This window comes from Ischnura elegans, assembly GCF_921293095.1.
Source record: "Ischnura elegans chromosome 13 unlocalized genomic scaffold, ioIscEleg1.1 SUPER_13_unloc_4, whole genome shotgun sequence".
Classification (NCBI taxonomy): Eukaryota; Metazoa; Arthropoda; class Insecta; order Odonata; family Coenagrionidae; genus Ischnura; species Ischnura elegans.
Window position 1 is genome coordinate 2,801,162 of NW_025791660.1, and position 20,245 is coordinate 2,821,406.

General features: G+C 36.2%; 2 protein-coding genes across 2 annotated transcripts in view; one reads left to right on the forward strand and one right to left on the reverse strand.

The window, feature by feature from the left end:
- The window catches only part of LOC124173100, a 107,725-nt gene extending 91,520 nt beyond the window's left edge, over positions 1-16,205 (reverse strand). The window contains exons 1-2 of the mRNA XM_046552611.1: positions 15,793-16,205; positions 15,529-15,666 (exon numbers count right to left, since the gene is read on the reverse strand). Of these exons, the coding sequence (XP_046408567.1) occupies positions 15,529-15,666; positions 15,793-15,960 (306 nt within the window). The 5' untranslated portion in view covers positions 15,961-16,205. The remainder of the gene's footprint in view (positions 1-15,528; positions 15,667-15,792) is intronic.
- A 1,582-nt stretch (positions 16,206-17,787) lies between these two features.
- The window catches only part of LOC124173285 (zinc finger protein 23-like), a 32,785-nt gene continuing 30,327 nt past the window's right edge, over positions 17,788-20,245 (forward strand). The window contains exons 1-2 of the mRNA XM_046552804.1: positions 17,788-17,820; positions 17,930-18,067. Coding sequence (XP_046408760.1) covers positions 17,788-17,820; positions 17,930-18,067 — 171 coding nt within the window. The remainder of the gene's footprint in view (positions 17,821-17,929; positions 18,068-20,245) is intronic.

Here is a 20,245-nt window from a genome sequence, read left to right on the forward strand (position 1 = left end):
GACGATGTTTTGAAGGGGGTCCGGGTGGTTTCCAGGGTTTTTTTTAATGAGTTCTGACAACGGTCTCAATCATCCAAATAAATTCCTTTAGCGATGAGTCATTGGAGAAGGGAATTACTGCTAAAATATGCGAAAACACCGAAGAACATGCTATTCACAGAAAAAAAAATAATTTTTTCCCTGGTCTTCTTGAAAGCCACGTGAAATATCGAGGGGTTTTCTTGCATAAAAAGTCTTTGTCTACCTATAGTAAAAATTTCAGCGATGTAACTGTAGGGTAACAATGAATTTTCCCGTATTACTCACATTTAGATTACCAATTCTGTGTTCTCCACATAGCGGTGCATAGGCGCTGTAATAAGGCATAACTTATGTGAATTTCGTAGCCGTACCTTTTGGGGAAGTGGTTTTAAAAAATCGGTTTTAGGTGTCCTTGTCCTGGAACCCCTTTTATTACTCTACTATTTTGTTAAGAAATGTACATTTAAAAATTTGAAGTTTTATTGCGGGTGTGTAATTGGGGCAGGATAATTGAACATGACGCGTAAATATAGCCGACACAATTCCCATTCGGTATCAATAAAAACGATACAACTGGGATGAATGGTACACGAAATATACGACTTATTAAGTAATTTTTATTTTTTTGGGGGGGTCACAGGGGGTTTTCGGGGGACCTAAAGTGCTTGTTCTGTGTAACGCAGCATCGTTTACCTTGGATAAAAATTTCGGCTCTCTAGCTGTAGTGTAAGCATGCTTTTTCGACGGTGTCCCCCGTTAAAATTAAATATTCTGCGTTCTCCTGGTAGCGGCGCGTAGGGGCACGAGAAAGACGTCAATCACCTGAATTTGGTGTCCGTACCACGTCGGGAAGTGGTAAAAAAAAATTCGGAAAAATTTGAAATCGTGTGTTGAGGGAATGCAAACTTCACGGCGGATGTGTTGTAAGTTACCAAACGTTGTAGGAGTCGCAATTTCAATGGAAATACATAATCGTTAATAACTCGAAATTCTTTCGTCGTTTGGATACATGAAGATAGCCGAAAAATTGAATAAAAAATCTAGTATCTTGCATTTAAGTGAATTTGTCCTACGACTATTGCAAATTGGTGAAAAATATTCCGAAATTCGGCCCATAAGAAAAGCATTGAAAATTTGAAAAAGTTAAAATATATACTTTAAATCAAAATATTGCAAAGAAAACCACACCAAAAAATCAACCAAAAAATCTAGTATCTTATACGTTAAGGACTTATTTCTAGAACGATTTAAAATTGGTTTCAAAAAAATCCAAAGATAGGCCCATAGGAAAAGCATTGGAAATTTAAAAAAATTATAAAAAATACTTATAATCAAAATATGGCAAAAACTTTCACATCAAAAAATCGGCCAAAAAATCTAGTTTCCGTCAGTGAAATTTCATGTTCCCGTGACATTTGAAAATAGGCGAAGAATGGAAAAAGTTTTAGTCCCGTAAGGCTCCAATGTTAATTCGGATCGATATATCTCGAAAACCGATCGACTTTTTCGAGTTTTCGGACTTTTCCCCCCGATGAATATTTTTTCTCCACCCACGGCGAAAATTTCGTCTTCCCAGCACGTCCGGAAGTGGTCGGGAATTTGTATACGTGAATGAGTGAGTGAATCAGTGAGTGTGCTATCTGTCACACATCGGGTTGTATATAATATAGATTCATGCATGTGATCTAAAGAAGAGATCTGTATCACAAAGTATGTGATGTTTTTGTGAAAGATTCAGTAATAAAACTTCTCCCACAGAAAAAAAATTTAGATAAATTTTTCAAAATTGTGAGTTTTACGGCCTTCAGAGGGATATTTTATTTATCTTCACACTATTCTGAATAAGTAATATTAATACAATTAATTAAAATGGATTAAACTTAAAAATTTCTCTGAGCTCTGGGGGGGGGGTTAATCCCCAAAGCCCCCCCCTCGCTGCGCTACAGGTTAAAACCTACTCGAAGCGCTAAAATGGGAAGTCCGTACCCACCCGCTACATTCCCCAGTAATTGCAAAGTCCGATCATTACTTGTTCCGTTCGATGGCTCATAGTCTGACTGATCAGAAGTTGCGCTAATTGGAAGAAATCAAAAAATGGCTTTATTCGATATCCTCATAATCCTCAAAATATGCACACTTTTACTTCTGCGTTATTCGAGCTCTGCCACAATCATATGCAAAAGTTTTATCTAGCGATGGACAATACCTTGAATGACTCGTTAATGATATTTTTTAACAATTTAGTTCTATTTTCGTTAAAGAACAGTGAGAGCTTAGTTGCGCACCTTATAGTTTCCGCTACTTACAACAAAACCTTCTGAAAATATTTCACTTTAAATTATCCACTACGATTAAACTTCTGAAAAGTTAGGTTTATTGGGTGTTATAAAACTTATTGTAATAGCTTAATTTTTATACTTTAATTCTATTAAATGCAGTTAAACAGTTTTACCTGGAATATCAAGGCTTGCTCCTATTTCGTTCCACAGCTTTCTGGTCAGAGCAGAATTTTTGAAATTTTGATGTAGATCATTCCACAGGCATTCTCTGGATTGCACCTCACTAATCAAAACTTCTACTTTTAAGTCACTGAGTTTAACGTCAGTCCTCCTTTGCTTGGCCTGAGGCTCACCACTTTCATCCTTCTCCGCTGACATTTTCAACAAAACTGAAGGATGAAACACGTGAGCGGCGAGCGGCAGTGGAAAATATATCGGTCTGGACTTGGAACCATGAGCGGCACTGGGCGGCGCCGCTTACCGTCGCCCGCCGCTCAGACACATTGTAGCCACCCTCAACAGATTTACATGCGACTAAGTAAGGCCCGATGTCAGAGCGGCGCCGCTCACGCCGCTCGCCGCCCGCCGCTCGTATCGTAACCGAGGCCTTATGGTTATGCAGTTGTACGTGTTGAAAAACGTAGAAAATGGCGAAACATACAAATATTCCAATTAAAACTTCACAGTAACTCACCGCTATACTTCCATAATATTATTTACAAATTGATGAAACAGTCAAACTTCAAACTTCATTTGGATTTGACGGTCAAACTTTTTCATCACGTGCTCACTTCTTCCTATTTTTCTTTTGAGGATATTTTTTATGAGCAAATGGATGGTGTCGCAATGGGTTCACCAATATCACCGGCTATCGCTAATTTCTTCATGGAAGATTTTGAGAGAAAAGCCCTCGATACCGCTCCCTGCCGTCCAAAATGTTTTTTTCAGATATGTGAACGATTCCTTTTTAGTTTGGCAACATGGTACAGCTGCATTGCAGGAATTTTTGATACATATGAACAACCAACACCCGAGCATCACATTTACCATGGAGGTAGAAGAGAATGGGCGACTTCCTTTCCTGGACATCCTAATACATAGGAAAGAAGATGGGAGCCTAGGTCATTCCGTTTATAGGAAGCCAACGCATACTGACCTGTATCTCAATGGACAGAGCCACCACCATCCATCGCAGAAGGCCGCTGTATTATCTACCTTGGTCCATAGAGCCAAGTTAATATCAGATAATACAAGCATCTCAGCCGAGTTAGACCACCTTAAGACAACATTTTTACGGAATGGCTATGGAAAACAAGAGATTTTTAAGGCCCTAAGCAGATTCAACATAAAACAAAAGAGTTGCCCGGATGAGCCGCCTGAAAAACCGCTATCAACAGCCTTAATCCCATATGTGTCAACCATATCTGGTAAGATCCACCGCATTCTACGACGGTATAATATCAAAACTGTCCATCTGCCACCACCTAAATTAAGGCACCGCTTGGTGAGGGTGAAAGATCCGATTGGGTTGAAGACACCAGGGGTTTATGGAATACCTTGTGAATGTGGTAAAATGTATGTGGGGGAGACAGGCCGAACGATTGAGACGAGGCTGAAAGAACACCGGAGATTTTTCAGATTAGCGCAACCAGAAAAGTCGGCCGTGGCGGAACACAGCATTGGTGAAGACCATGCTATTAAATGGGACGACACCAAAATCCTTTGCCATGCTCCACGTTACTGGGACCGCGTAGTTAAGGAAGCAATAGAGATCCGCCTCAATCCCAAAAATTTCAATCGGGACACCGGCTTTCATCTAAGCACTACATGGAGACCTGTATTCAGCTGTATGAAAAACATAAGGGTTAAACGTGAAGAATTTCAAAAGACCTACAGCCAATCGGACGACACCTGAGCCGTATTGTTGTCTCCGTAAACGGTCGATCCTGTTCAGTATGAAATTGAACTTCATTCAAGTAACACAGCCTTGAGGATGGAAGACAAGTCGTCTTCCGAAACGTCGGCTTACATAAAAGCTTTAACCTGGATGCAAACCCGAGAAATATTTGTCAGAATATAAATTTTATATTTTTACACTTTATTCTATTCTCAAACCACAAAATGCAGCTCAAATTGACCATTTTGTATTGGGTTATTTAAAAAATTTAACAATGAAGTGTACAATGGTACCCAAGGTGTTAATTACGAGTGAGGGGTGTGTGTCAGCACTGGTTGCTTAAGCACATGTTTGTAGTAAGCCGCAGAAAATCTTGTTGTTTCAGTTTATTATTGTGATCTACTACATCAAATTGAGTTTATACGATTTAAGAGACCTTCTTCTACCTCAAATATTGTTGGAGGTAAAATATATGGTCTATTAGACATTAATTTTGTGGTTTTGTGATCTTTGTCTACAGTTAAGAAATAATTGACCATTGACTTTTTCTGTTTTTTTTTCTGGGTGATATCGAAGTTTGTCCTTGTCTTAAAAATGAGTTCTTTTTTTGCATGGTAAAGAAAATTTACCTTCTGATGGAGATTATGTCAAGTGCTAAGGGTGCAATACCAACTTGCACCATTCTTGTGCTGGTTTAGGTAACAATTCCTATCGCACAATGTCAAAGAAGAACAAGGAGTCACGGAGGTGTCCTACCTGCCGCAATGAGAGAAAAGGTACACCTGAAAATAATGACCCAAAAACCCCGTCGCTTCCAGTCTCATACTCGAGAAGGGAGGACAGTGCTCGATTGACAGGATTGGAAAACTATGTAAGTGAGTTTATAAAGTTTGTCTTTTTTGTGCAGCATTTATGATGACTTATATCAACAGCTTGATATAACTAAAGAACTAAGGTCTGATATATTTATTCTTCAAAGTATATAATTAGTAGTCAAGCAGATAGCATAGAATGCTATGATGTAGTTTCTGATATCACCTTGGGTATTGGTATAGATAATTTCATTGATATTGACAATGATTACTGCTTTTTTGTACCCAAAAAGAAGGATAATGGACATGGAAAATTAGTGTTGAAATTTTTGCCTGCATTACAGAGAGATAAATGGCTACCCAAAAGAAAAGAACTTAGGAACAGCAAATTAAGTGTCAATAAAGGGAAAACATTTTACATTAACGAATCATTAACAAGTTACTACAGCAGTTTATTTTGGAGAAATAAAAATAGTTGCAAAAGAAGGATATCAACATGATCGGTTAAATCATGGGAAAATATTGAGTTAAAAAGACCCTAACTCTCCAATAATTAAAGTGAATAATGAAAAAGACCTAAGCGAAATTAAGTAATTGCTATTTCAGTTGAGGTTAAGATTTGAACATAGATGTCATTGACTGTATTGATGAGCCTGATGTTTTTGGAATTTGAAAGTTTTAACATGTTTCATTTTGATGACAGAGGGTAACTATTTTTGAACACTATCATAAGATTAACGTGTAAGCATTGGGATGAATTATTAATCATATTCAAACAAATTAATTACAAATGTTCCAATTCTGTGATGTTGACTGATGTTTATATAATTGATGATAAAATTGACTTTTACAATATTGCTGGTTATGGGAAATAAGGAAAAAAAGGAAAGGTGGAGTTTCCCTCTAAGGAAAAACTGAAGAGGTGGAGGAGTTGTTATTTTTATAAATTGCTATTTAGGTTTTTCTCTAATGAATCGTAGCTTCATATTTTTCGAGAATATAATGGGTGCATTACATGTATCTAACATGGATGTGTATGTCATGGGCATTTAACAGCCTGCTAATGTTAGGCCAATAGACTTAAAAAATGAATAAGAAGGAGCTCTTAACTTTTCTTTTCTGAAGATTCATAATAATATTGTTATACTAGATGACATAATTATTTATTATACAGGTAACAGTTGTATTGTCTCAGAATATAAAGATACTCTGAATTCTCCAGATTTTATCAATGTTATTAAAGGAGATGCATCAGAGAAGAGCTTATGGGGGAATTATCAACAAAATCTTCTATAGATTATATACTTTTTGGAGCTAACACAAAATTAGTGAATGGTTTTATTGTGGCATTTTTTAGTGTACCCCTCCCCTCAGAAATTCCTCCAAACTTATCCGCAGAACGCCTCCCGCAAAGGATTTTCGTGCAAAGGCCCTTCAACTCAAAGGCTTGGAGACTCTAAGACTCAGAACTCTTGTCTCCGAAACTCTGCCGACCGAATCAGCCAACCAAACCAGCCATACCTGGAGATCAAGACTTATATAGGTAGTATGGCAGAGGAATACCTACTCCTTGGCAATCAAGGGGAAGTGGGTGCTGAGACATAAGAATACAGTTTGGAGTGAGAAGTACTCCACTTGTCCTATTACAATTATCTCTCCCTCCAACACCTCATCCAACTGTCTTTCCCCTCCTTGAATTCCAATGACTTGCCTCTACCAGCTATCACACCACTTGGCTATGTCTCCAACCTAGAAGATAGAGGAGAGAATTTCGAGGAGTACGCAGTTTTTCCCCAAACCCGGCTTGGATGACAGACGTTTTGCAGTGCTTCCAGTCAACAGGGGTGCCTACCGGCAGATTAACCCGGATTTGCAGCTAATTTGAACATCGCCCTATTACCCCTCCACTCCTTTGCAAATTCCCTCCCCTCCACCCTGACACGTTTCCGAGCTCGCAAGCCCTCTCTCTTGTTCCGGCGCTAGCGGCGGATAGATGTCTCCACTGTGATGGGCGATTTCTGCAAAATTATACAGCTTGTACTTAGTTTTTGGCTATATTTCCAAAGAGATCATTAGTTATCATCGTTGTGTACTGTAATAATTCTGTTTTTGAATATTTCTACTTATTTTAGTTAATTCATTGAAAATAACCCGTAAATTTGTGACAATTGTGTCTTTGAGTGGTGATTTTCTCGTTTGTGGAGTCTTTCCCTCAACCAGCTAGTGACAGACGATCGGAGTTCCCTGTGTCCGGGGGATACGTTCACAATCTCAAAGATTTAACGACGTAACACCACACGCAGTTAATTCAAGATTAGCTGACCATTGCGTCACAGGTGTGTCCAGTAGTCTTAAACATGCCAATGACCCCTTCTGAAATCTTCAGTATGAATATCTCCACAGAACAATTATTGATGATTAAATTGTCCATTGCTCGTCATTAGAGAAATATACTGACAATATTGTAGCTGAGGGTGAGCCTATAAAACAGCATCTGTTAATAAATGGTTATTTTAATAATTTATACTTAAAGGCTACTTTTATTTCAGCTAAACTAAATGTTAGATTTAAGAAATTGTCGATGTCAAACAGGCTTTATAATATGATTAGTGTAAGAGATAAATTATATAATGCTTTCAAAAGCTGCCCCTCAAATATCTCACGTAGGAAAAATATAACCAATATAGAAATCTCACTTGTATGAAATTAGAAAAGGCAAGTCATCATGCTATTACAGGAAATAAAATATTTAAGAGGGAAACCAACCGGCCAAAAATACTTGATAAAAATTTTTATCAGCACCCATACTTCTGAATACACATTGGCTACTTATTTTTTGGAAGACTTTACTTTAAAAATTTGTTAAATGAGATATAATTGCTTTGTCAGGCTATATCGGGTGGCTTATTTATCCTCACCAGACAGTATATACATTCTTGAGACTACTGACCAGGATGTGAGGGAGATTGCCTCTAATATCCCAATGAAAGGCCCAGGGTATGACAACATCAGAATGAGAGATCTGAAAGATCTTAAATTTTAATGTTAAAATCTTGAATTCCTTCATAAACAATTGCCTCAAGCATGGTTTTATACCAGAAATCTGAAACTTGGTACCATTATCCTTTTTTGTAAAGGGGGAAGTAAACCCGACTTCAATAATTAAAGGCCAATTTCCATATTGAGCTCAGGTAATGAAATCCTAGAAAAAATATATTTATAATCACCTTTTATGATTCTTGAATGAAAACAAGATTTTATCCTTCTAGCAGTATGGGTTTCAGAAATCTAAGGACACTAAAGATGCTCTTGAATATTTCTGGAGTATTGTGAATGAAAAATTAGATAATTTTTTTCTGTTATACTGCTTTTCATCGATTTAAAAAAAAAGCCTTCAATACTAAAAATACTAATATTCTTCTGAGTAAATTGGATAAAATTGGTGTTAGGGGTCATAACAGAAACTAACAAGTATACAGATGCCTTTTTGCAATCTCATGAAAGGAAAAGTGATGTCATGAAAGAGTGGTTTGAAACAACTATCATTAAGATTCAGGCCTACTTTTCATTGTTTGTTGTAATGGCAGAAGTGAAAAAAATAGGCTTCAGAAATACTGGAGTCCATGCCAAGTAACGTTAACACCTTTTTTAATAAGTGCTGTGCCTAACAAACGTTTTTTCGTGCTATCAAAATTCTTAAATTTCGTTGACAATTCAATTGTGAATGAAAATAATCGCCTAAAATAGATATCTCCAGTGATCAGCAACATACATATAAAATTTGGTGAATTGTACCTTCCTTAGAGGATTCTTGGCGAGGATGAAAGTCTAATGAAATTTCTCGCCCAGCTCAGCTATGTGCAATTTCATCCACGTAAACGTGATCCATTTGGAATAAAATTTTACAAGATAAGTGAAAGATCATCAGGGTACTTAACACACTATTCAATTTGCACTGGAATAAAACCACCGCCCACAAGGAATACCTTCTAGTTCAGCGATGGTATTAGTACTTTTGCAAGGATTACACTGGGGCATTAGATAATTGATACACATCACCTGATATTTTTTAAGATTGATTGATGAGAAAACTAATGCCTTAGGCACAGTTAGGGTAAATCAAAGAAATATGATGGCAGAGTTCAAAAATGTAAAGTTGAGGAAAAGAGAGGCACAGGTAGAGCACAGCTTTGGAACTGCTGCAGTGAAATAAAAGGACAAAAAAAGGTGTATACACTGACAACATACCACAAGGACTTGGAAATTACCAATACAGGAAATAAATCAGTAAAAACTTAAGAAGCCATAAATAAACCAAAAGTAATTCTTGATTAAAATTTACAAATGGAATTCACAGGCTAGGCCTGCTTCATTTCCAGTTATGCACCATTATGCAATAGGCTACCAAAAAATATTTTTTCATGTTATAGATATGGTTTTATTCAATATGCATGTATTGTTAACAAACAAATAGGCAAGAAGGTTTTATTTGATGACTTCAGAGAGAACTTAGCCGAGGAAATCCTAGAAGTGGTGAATATGACAGACTATAAAAGAGGCGGGCGACCAGCATCAGGCCCCTCACCCATGCGATTCCAGGCGGCAAACTGGGGTCATTTTCCGATTCATATCCCACCAAATCCAGAAAAGAAATATCCATCACGTACATGTATATGGAATAAAGAGCGAAACCAGGAGGGCGTGTGAAGAATGCCATGTCGCCCTCAACCTACCAGCCTACTTCAAACTCTGTCATACAAAACCAGTGTAAAGGTAAATTATTCTATTTTTCATAAATAATTTGCCACTGTAATATATTTGCATATATTTTTGGATGATAATAATAATAATAATAGACATCAAGTGAAATATAAGAAAAATGAAAAAAAATGACTGAAAACCTTCGTTTGGAGTAATGGCAATGAGATTTTTAAAAATGGTTCAGATTTGTGCCAGATACACAATGGGATATCTCCAGAAAATATCGGTGTATTTATAAAATAATTTCATGAATTGCAGAAGATATCGTTAAAATGACTATAAAATAAAAAGTAACATTATTTTTTAAGTTGTGCTTGAAATTTTTTTATAATTTTTAACCATTTTTATAAATGCTTGAAAAAATTATCAGTAAAAAATGTTATGGACCAATTGCTATGAATAGCAATTGAAAAAATGTTAACCTATTTATGTGAAGAATTTCCATTCAATGAATACTAAACTAAAAAATTTATAATCTTGTCATCATTAGAATGTTTTCTCAAAATAAATAGTATTTCTGATGGACTAACATAGTAGAGAAAGGTAAACCAATGGGTTAATGAGTAACGAGTTGAATTCTAAAAATATACAACAACATAGCTCATGAGAATCAAACTTTTCAGCACACACTCTTATGCCTGACACTTCAATCAATAATCACTAAAAATTACAGAAGCAATATAATTATTGTATAATAGATCAATTGCTATGATTGTGAAGAATATTGCATAGGACAAAAATCCAGTTACCAAAAAATATGATTTGATTGCACAAATCAAGTTTCAATGATAACATACAGCCTGCAGCTTATAGCCACCTTTCCACTTTGAAAACATTAAAATATTAGATAAAGAAGGCAATTATTTCAAAGAAATGAATTCAATGAATTGGTTGATGTTGCATGCACACAAAATGTTTAAAAAGTAACTGATATAGATGCTTTGACCCTTACCTACCCGCATCTATGACAGCAAAATATTTTCATGTTACCAGTAGCATAAGAATATTTTGAACGTCTCTGTACAAAGCTCTTTTTTGGGGGTGAGTTGCCTGGGTAATCTCATCCCTCCTGTTTGGGACCCCACTAAATGAGTGCACAGCCACTATCCCTGCCATATACTCAAGTGTCGAACCCTTTCTTACCCTGAGATTGTGGTCAACTTATTGTGTTACCAGTGTTTTTTTTAGTAACTATTGATGAGGATTTCCGAAAAATTAATACTTACATAAAAATAACTTACAATTTTTAAGCATTGTGGAATTTAAAACAGATTTCTAGCAATAACAATACCTAAGTTAGGGTTTCTTTATTTTTTCAGAAGGTTAAAAGTCAACTTTTTCTTTGAATAAACATAAATATAATATTTCCCATCCTTTCTTTACATTCCGGCTTTTGACTGACATTGGCATCCTGGAAAATGGAGTCCACAAGTATAGACTTTTTTACATAACTTGTCTAAAGCAGAGGCAATTAGCATGGAAAACCAACCACAATAGACCTACACAAGGAAACGAGAATGTCGATCAAAAAACGCCTTTCTCCAAAGCAAAATTTTTGAGTACCGAGAGGACACTGCTTGTTTGGGATACAAAGCTGAAGTGAGAGTGATATTAGATAGGAGGGAACAAATTTCACGTATGGACTGGCATACTAAGAAATGGGTTTTTAGCGATTAGGTTTTCTTAGAATTTGAGGTTTTCAGCAATCAAGGGAAAATAGCAAGGTTGCAAGCCTGAACACCTGTGAAAGAACTAACTCAATGTTATCTTAAGGATTGCATTTTAAAGAATCTTCGAGGGTCACAAAAAAATTGGCAAAAATAAAATTAGCGCTCAACACCTGGGGCGGAATTCTGTACACCGTACCGACGATTGTCGGTGTCGGTAAGCCGGTCCTACCGATAAGTCTCGGTACGAGCGATTCAGGTGACACGTTTTACCGACGATTGTCGTTATCCCACCGACAGTTGTCGGTAAACCCGTCGGTACATACCGACGATTTCAAAACGCTCGGTAGGACCTACCGACAAATTTTTAGCAACATGGCGGACTTTTGTTTACACTTTTCGGCCTAAGCTGACGATTTTAAATCCTAATCTACGACGCTAGATCCGTGGAAGCGCTCTAATTGTATGTTATTTATAATAAAAATGATTGATTAACACTTGAAACGTAAAATTTACATTGTAGGAGCAGTATTTAACTTTACCAATGTTACACGTATATTACATTATGCGTTCCAATAGCGTAAGGTATTTTACATTATAAATATTCCGTAATTTTAAGTATGTAACGTATTGCTTTGCTTTTAAATTACTCACAACAAGACACGATAGGTATCTATTGTTGATTCGTAAAGTTTGGATCCGAAATTAATTTATATTTTCAATAAAAACGAATGCCTATTGATGCACTTTCAATGAAATATATACGTGGACATTTCGTTCACTTTCATATTAACTTCAATACCCTATGTGAGCATCTGAGAATGGGGTTTATAATGAAAATAACTCTCCTACCTTCGTAAGTACTCTTGAGAGCATCAGACAGCAACGACGAAATAGAAAAAGCATATTGCTACTATATTTTAGAAGAATATAAATGGCATCACTTAACTCCTCTCACTCTTTGACGTCGTTACCGGTGCACAAAACTTCCCGTAAAATTACTCCTGAATTTACTTCACCATACTAACCAAACACCGTACGGGACTTCAAGATAGATTTTCATTATTACTTAAGAGCACTGATTGTGAGTAGGTACGTACCGTGTATTCCATCGGTAGAAAGGGGCAAATAAAAAGAATGATTGCACGAAACAAGGAAACATTTAATGAATTATTCATCATAAAACTACAAAAATTTCATTTCAACACGAGAAAACCTTCATACTTTCAACGGTATATCACAAATTAACACTGATCAAGCATATTTAGTCAAAGTCATATCAACGCAAAGTTTGAAATAACACACAAATGGTATCAAAATGCAAAAGTTAACACTTCCAAATAGATAGCGTAAAGTATGTCACTCAAGTTCACAATCACAACACTTGACGCGATGATACTGATGATACCTTCCGTGACATCCGCGGAATCTCGATGTTTTTCTCAACAAATCTATTTTAAATAGCCCAAAATGTGAATTCAAGCGACAAAAATGTTTTCTAATCAAAGAATTACCCTTGTGGAAGTATAGGACTTACGGCGAACAATGAGGCAAACGATTTAAACAAGCCGTGGCTCAAGATGAAGCTACATTGTTACAATACTAATAAAAATAATTTCGTCACTGCTAATCCCAAGAATACAATTATAATAAGCGTAGGTGAACAATTATGTAGCAGACAAAGTCCTCTTCAAGACAATTATACTTGAAAATTCCAATACATTGAGCACCAAATGTTGCCGGTGTTCTTCTATCAACGACCGTTGAATCCTTGAATATAAAGGCTTTTTTACTTGGGCTAGAAAAAATCCGATAGTAAATACAGCAAAATCTCGGAATACAAGCCACATCGCACCAACGGGAGTAAGAAATTGTGTTCGCAGAGTGATTAAACATCGTAAGTATCTCACAAAGCAGTGATCAACTCTTTTTAACTTCTTCGCGGGCTGACGAATAACAGATGGCGTTTTCGGAGCCTCATTTGTTTAATGCAAAGAAAGGAGAAATATGATTGGTCGAGGCGCCTAGCCTCGCGTGCGGGTGCCACTTTCGTACCGACAAAAGCAATACGTCACGAATTTGTCGGTTGCACCGACAATCTGTCGGTAGCGGCGTTTTGTGAATCACATTTCTATCGGTGCTACCGACGATCGTCGGTAGCTACCGACACCGACGATCGTCGGTATCCGTGTACAGAATTCCGCCCCTGGACTGTAATAATGAACGTGCGACATCACTGTGGGAGAGGCAGGTTTGGTTTTTCTGCACAGGTAACCCAAGACATTATCAGGCAGCTTGAGGAATGTTACACCCAGAATGAGTAGCTAACAATAGGGCACAAAATGTAGGCACGAAATTGGGTCTACAAGTTCCATTGTCATACAATAATGGTGAAACAATAATTACTTAGCAAAAAACAAATAAATCAGAAAAAAGAGGGTATGTAATGTAGGAAGGCAATCAGATTGCAATATTCACAAGTAAAAATGACAATAAAACAATAGCATTTCCCAATTACATATTTTTCATCCCATATGGAAGAACAAGGTGTTCAGGCATTCACATATGTAACAAGTTCATTAAAAATAACACTTAAATTTCATTTAAAATTTCATACACACAGAAAAAAACAAAGTATTAATTCCAATGAATAAAATATTTGATTTTGCAAGAAATTATTCTTAGCAAAAATCATTGCAGTTTTAACAAGTTCACCACAAATTCCTGCCGTGGGGAAGATCATACTGTAAATGAGTGAGAAGGTTGGGCTTAATTGCCTGAGGGGTGGCACAAGGGTATCGCTAAGCTGGGTCTCAGGCTGGGCCCACCAAAGCTACCTTAGCGGTCATTTCCCATTCCCTGCGACAGCTATACCCGACATCCCCTCATCTGCATTGAAAAGTTTGCAACAACTATAGCCAATGCGAGGTATTCTACATATGAAAATGCCTGTCCGCTCCAACTGACGTCCAGCACGAAAGGTGTAAGCATGATACATTCAAATTTAATTATTCAGATTATATGTTGATGTAAAGGAGGAGTGTAATATTATATTAAAGCCACCAACAGGCATAGTAAACCACCACATTTAGTGCATGCAACATCAATTACCCTAGCCTGTTTTTTAATTAAAAATCCATTAAATGAAAATGTGTCATCAGATATGTTTGAACCTTAAAACTAATTTTTTATACTTGAACACTTTTTTCTAGTGCCTCTTTATTGTAATGCTTAAGTCTTCAAGAAGAAAAACATCAAAACGCCGGAAAATACGTACTTAAATTAGTGACCTTAAAACATTAAATTAACCAGACATCAAGGAAAAAAGGAATGTAACACTTTTTTGTTCATTTGAGTCTGTCCTTGGACATCGATAAACTAATAAAAATCTCTGTGTTACTTGATTACTAAGCAGAAAATTGCACAGTATTTATTTATTTAGGCATTCTCCGAATTCCTTTCATTTCCCGTTATACCTCAACGAGTATTGAAGCTTGAATGTACGAATGGGAGTAAGGAAGCCAGGAGAACAGATTTCTTTCTGGGTTGATCATTGCTAAATTTGAATGCCCTACTTTCTTCGTCACGATTGATCTGTAAATAAATAGTAGCACCAGAAGACATAGGGCCTTGTATCTTCGCTACTGCAACACCAATTGTGTTTTAACTAGCACCTTGCCAAGGATTCACAGATCACGTAACAATTTGCGGGATATAAGACTTATTTCACAGTTCCGCCGCGTGTACAAGGACTTTTCTTACCCCTTATGTTGTTGATTTAAAATATAAGGGCTCTTATAATTTATCATTAAAGTTAAAAAGCTATTTTAGTATATGGTGTTTACTTTTCTGCAGTCACACTACATTATCTCTCTTTCCTCGTAACATCACGTGATAAATGATTTACGTATTTGAGTTACTTCATTCAAAGTACAGTTGTAAGAAGTCGAGTCCGCGAATAAATTGATCTTCCAGGTAAATCTAGATTTCTCACGACTGTCGACGAACATCCGAAATAAACAATTCAGATTTTCCAAAACTAGCCAAGCAACTGAATTAAAATGAAAAAAAAAAACAGGAAAAGCACTCACCCTGAAATAATTTGTCGACGAAAACTTCCTCAGTTCTGCGTCCGATCCTAAACAAATCTTTTTGAAATCACTGAATTCCACTAGCTTTGCCATACATAGTGAACATTGAGTGGTGGGCAGGCCATCCTCCACAGCAACCTGAGATAGCAACCAACACGCTTAACGTTAAGAGAATTCGGAATTATCTGGGAAAATACATTCGTATTACGGAATTTCAGCTGAATTACAACAATTAACATCGATATAATGTAACTCGCAACTTACCAGTAGACCGACTAATTCATGAATGGCATCTTCTACTGTCATTGTGGACGCTATATTTGAGGTGAATATGTTGCGATAAGTATCATTTATCTTCATGCAAAGTCTGCACGGAGTACCCTCAGAATTCTTTGCAGAATACTCCGAGAAAGCCACAGTTGTAGCACTCATGTTTTCACTATAATATCCTCTTCAATCTTCAATTCAGGTCAATGGTGAACGAATCCAGCAGCTCAGCATTGACAAGGATTTCAAATACGGACAGATAAACTATAATCACCACGATAATGTACGAAAATATTTTGGAATGCTCAAGGAAACCATCACAAAAGCAAATAATAAATAAATCAACTTGCAGATCAACTAAGTTACACCGTAACAGCTTAAAGAGTATATATGAAATAGTTCTCACGTTTTTTGACACGTAAACACCACCTGTTATGAGACATAGCAGCGCATAGAAGAAAAAACTGGTTTGATTATTTATGAAGGATTTTTAGTTACAGCTTTCACCACTAAAAAACACACAAACACACCTACAAGAGGCCGAATATCCTCCTTTAAAGATTAGACTCTTTCGTTGAATAACCATGATGAGAATAACAATGAATTTCACTGGCGTTATATAAACTATGCGTTAAATTATTTTCAAGTAACAGAATAACTATTCATATTAATTTTTATGCTTGGGTCAGAATAGGAATTTAAGCGTCAGGTAGGTCTCGGAGTGGCAAATATGATTGCCAAATTTCTTTAATATATGAATAAAAAAATGTTTTCAAAAGTATTTCATTTTGGAGTTCATGCAATTAAACTCAATATATCACTCTACGTTCAGAATGCAAGAATTTATCATTTTTCGATGACAGACCTGTTGTATACAAGGTTTCCTAGCGGGAAGAATTGCAGCTACAAATCTGAAATCTAAACCAATCTTTGCTTACCTTGTCCGATAGAAAATATTGATATATAGATACCATGAAAAGGGATAATAAAAAGATCACATTTACATATCACCTAAAAATATCACATTGCAACAGAATAGACATAATATACTTAAATGCTTATTGACAACCTAGTTTATAACAGACCAGTCAAGCAGAGATTAGTTTCGACTCCGGGTTTTAGGTGCCTGTCTTATCACGAGAAGACGTATACAATGGGCCTTTCGTCGAAAAATGAAGAATTCTTCCATTCGCATTAATTTAAACTGATATATTGTTAAGGTTCATTGCATGATTCCTGAAATGGCTATTTTGAAAAAACAGTTCTGAATTTTAAAATTATGAAATTTTGGAATCCTTTTGCTGATTTAAGGCAGTAAAGCCATGTAACCAATTGGGAGCCGAAATTGGGCTTAAATTCCTTTCTGGTCAAATATATACGTAATCATATACAAAAAGTTGGTTTCTACCATAAATAAAAGGAATATTGATGAAGTTCATGTGAGATGTCCCCTTAATTTATCAAATAGAAAGAAATTAGTCTTCAAACACGGATATTTGGCCTAATGTATAGGTATGCTTACAGCGGAAGAAAAAGTAACTATAAAGCCACGATTCTAAACCAATCTTGTTTGCATGGTCTTACGTTGACATGTTTTGTTATGTTCACGGACGTAAGATCAATGATCATGAAAATTGTTGATAATATTCTCTTATTGCATCGTGATATATCTTGGAGGTGATTTATTATTTGTTGACTTTTATGGACCTTTCCTGGAGCATTCCCGAGTGTTTTCCCTTATCATCAGAGTGGAAGTAGTTTAGTTGTGGGATTTCGAGATCTTTGTCAGTGTTGTGTGTACGATTTCTTTGAAGATTGATCTGAATTAAAGATTGCATGAGATTTTGAAGTGAAAACATGAGTCGTACCACCGGAATTTTCACGGATTCGTCAGGAAGGAATTCAGGGAATGAACTTTGCAGACTTTGTAGGAAGAATCATGATTATTATTACAACATATTCACTTCGAAAGTAGAATGCAAAACAGCTGTTATGGATGCCCTGCATGATTTAGTTGGTTTACAAGTAAGTGATATATTATTTCTTATCAATTGTCATACAATGGTGTTACTTTATCTCGCGTTTGCCAAGATAATATCGAATTATGTTCATGGATTGTTATTTGCTATTTCAGGTTGCTGTTGGAGATGGCCTGCCTACTACCATGTGTCCAACGTGTTTGAAGAAACTAACGGAATTCAGTGTTTTCAAAAAGATTTGTTTAGAATCAAACTCAGTTCTGAGAAAACTTTTGCCGAGAAATTACTGCAGGGTGAGTAGTTTTTGTTTTTTTTCTCATTTGAAGCCTGGTGTATCAAGTTTCGGGGTATGAAGTTTCAGTGAGCTTAAAGTGATACCCTTGCTTTGTGTCGACAGCAGTAAGAACTAGCGAAATAAATGTTTGCGGACTGAAATAGTTACACCATAAATTTATAAGGATTGACTCAATATGGTGATATATTAATCGCTTAAGCGATTAATATATCACCATATGTCTCCACTTGAATCACCAATTGGTGATTCAAGTGGAGACAAAATATTGCATAACTGTATGATGCCGTTATATCCCATATTAACTATGTAGGCACATCGCCTACTCTTTGTTAATCTACAGTGATAGGGGAATGGTTGGCCCTCGTCCGTGGACTACGCAAAAGTGTAACATGTCCACTTTTCCCACAAACTGTTTTTCCCTTTCTCTGAACCCTTGGCAAGGTGCTTTTTAATTTACCGTTGTTATTCCATTGGCAACGACTGATGACATTTCGTCTTCTGGTAACTTAGTATGTATCAAAGATATTCTATCAAAACAATGATATCCAGGAAATTTTGGCGTTCAAATTCAACATTGATCCATTTATAAAGGTAATCTACCAATTACGCTGTGCCATACTCCCTCTTAAAGCATTCGATTGAGTAACCTGAGCATATGAAAGGGAAAAAACAAATCCATAACCATTTTCTACTAATTAATGTAATGTGAGAGACCTAAAATTTAGTTAGTTTTTCGGTTGTCGAGCATAGTCTCCCATGGTTGTAATAATATGCAAATATATCGGCTAAAATAAGGTGCATTAAAACATGTGCCGGGTTTTTTTATTTCTATGATTTATTTTAAGGTCTATTTTCTTGTTAAACATTTTTTTAATTGTTTGGATAACATTTTTTGTAATAACTGTGTGATATTTAAAATGGGATACTGTTTTATTTTGTTGATGAATTTTATTCAATAAGTTTGAAGTATGTGGACAGAAGTCTTTTTTAAATACATAGTGGAATTTTTATTGTTTTTTGGTAATTTTTTCAGAATACATTTGACTATATGTAGATTTCTGTGGTGAAAAACTTTTTCACCTAAGCGTAGAGATTAAAATGTTCATTCTCTAGTTGTATTTATTTTCTATTTTAATGGTTGATGTGATTAATTATTGAGAAATGTGGTTGATTTATGAGGCTTTATCCACCCTATTATTTAAATGGGGTTTTAGGATTTCTTATGGGTGTAATATAAAGGGAAGGATGTTTTCCATAACTATCTGCAATTTCCCATCCCCACTGTGGCAGAGCTCTAATACCGTAGTAGTGAGTATTCATCTTTTGAGGCTATCCATGAATCAAGCCATTTTTCTTTATACGAGCACTAGAACAAGTACCATGGAATGGAACAAGTAACTATCAGATAGTGCAATGTTTGGGGAATTTTGTGGGTGAGTTTGGTTTGGGCTCCCATTTGAGCATTCCTAGATAGAGTGAGCGCATGTCGCCCCAGTCAGACAATTCGGGTGCCACGCAGGTGGCATACTCTCCATATTTCTTGCATGAAATTGAATGAAAAAAAATCTAATTCTTTGGATAAACTTTAAACTGCGTAAATATAACCTTGAATGCTATATTTATCACTGTTTATTACAGAAACGTGCTTCCAAGGGGAAAGCACATACCTTGCTCTGCCATTTTCAATGCTGTATTTTTTATGGCATTCAGAATGGCGAACACATCTCTGAACTGATAATTGTTCCATCAAATGGGCCTTAGTTTGAGTGTATTTAATTAATTTTTGAGTGATATTTTTAACAAGTGCTATATAATTCCAAAGATTCCAACACCATACTGATGGGATGGTTGGTCTAGTACTTAGCATCTCCGGCTCTCACCTGGAGGACCAGGGTTTGAGGCTTCATCATGGCAGTATATTTTGTAGTGTCCATTTTGATCATGCGGCAACAAGTATTTCACTTATTTTAATTGTTGCAAACATAGGCGTGAGAAAATTTTCTTATCATCATAACGGTGATTAGGTATTTAAGCAGTGTCATCACGGACGTGGAGATATGAAGACTACACTTACTACGATCCTCCAAAAACATTTAGAAACATTAAAGGTGGGCAGTGACAGTGGAGTTTTTTTTTCGAAGAAATAACATTTCTAGGTGATCTTCCTTTTATTATG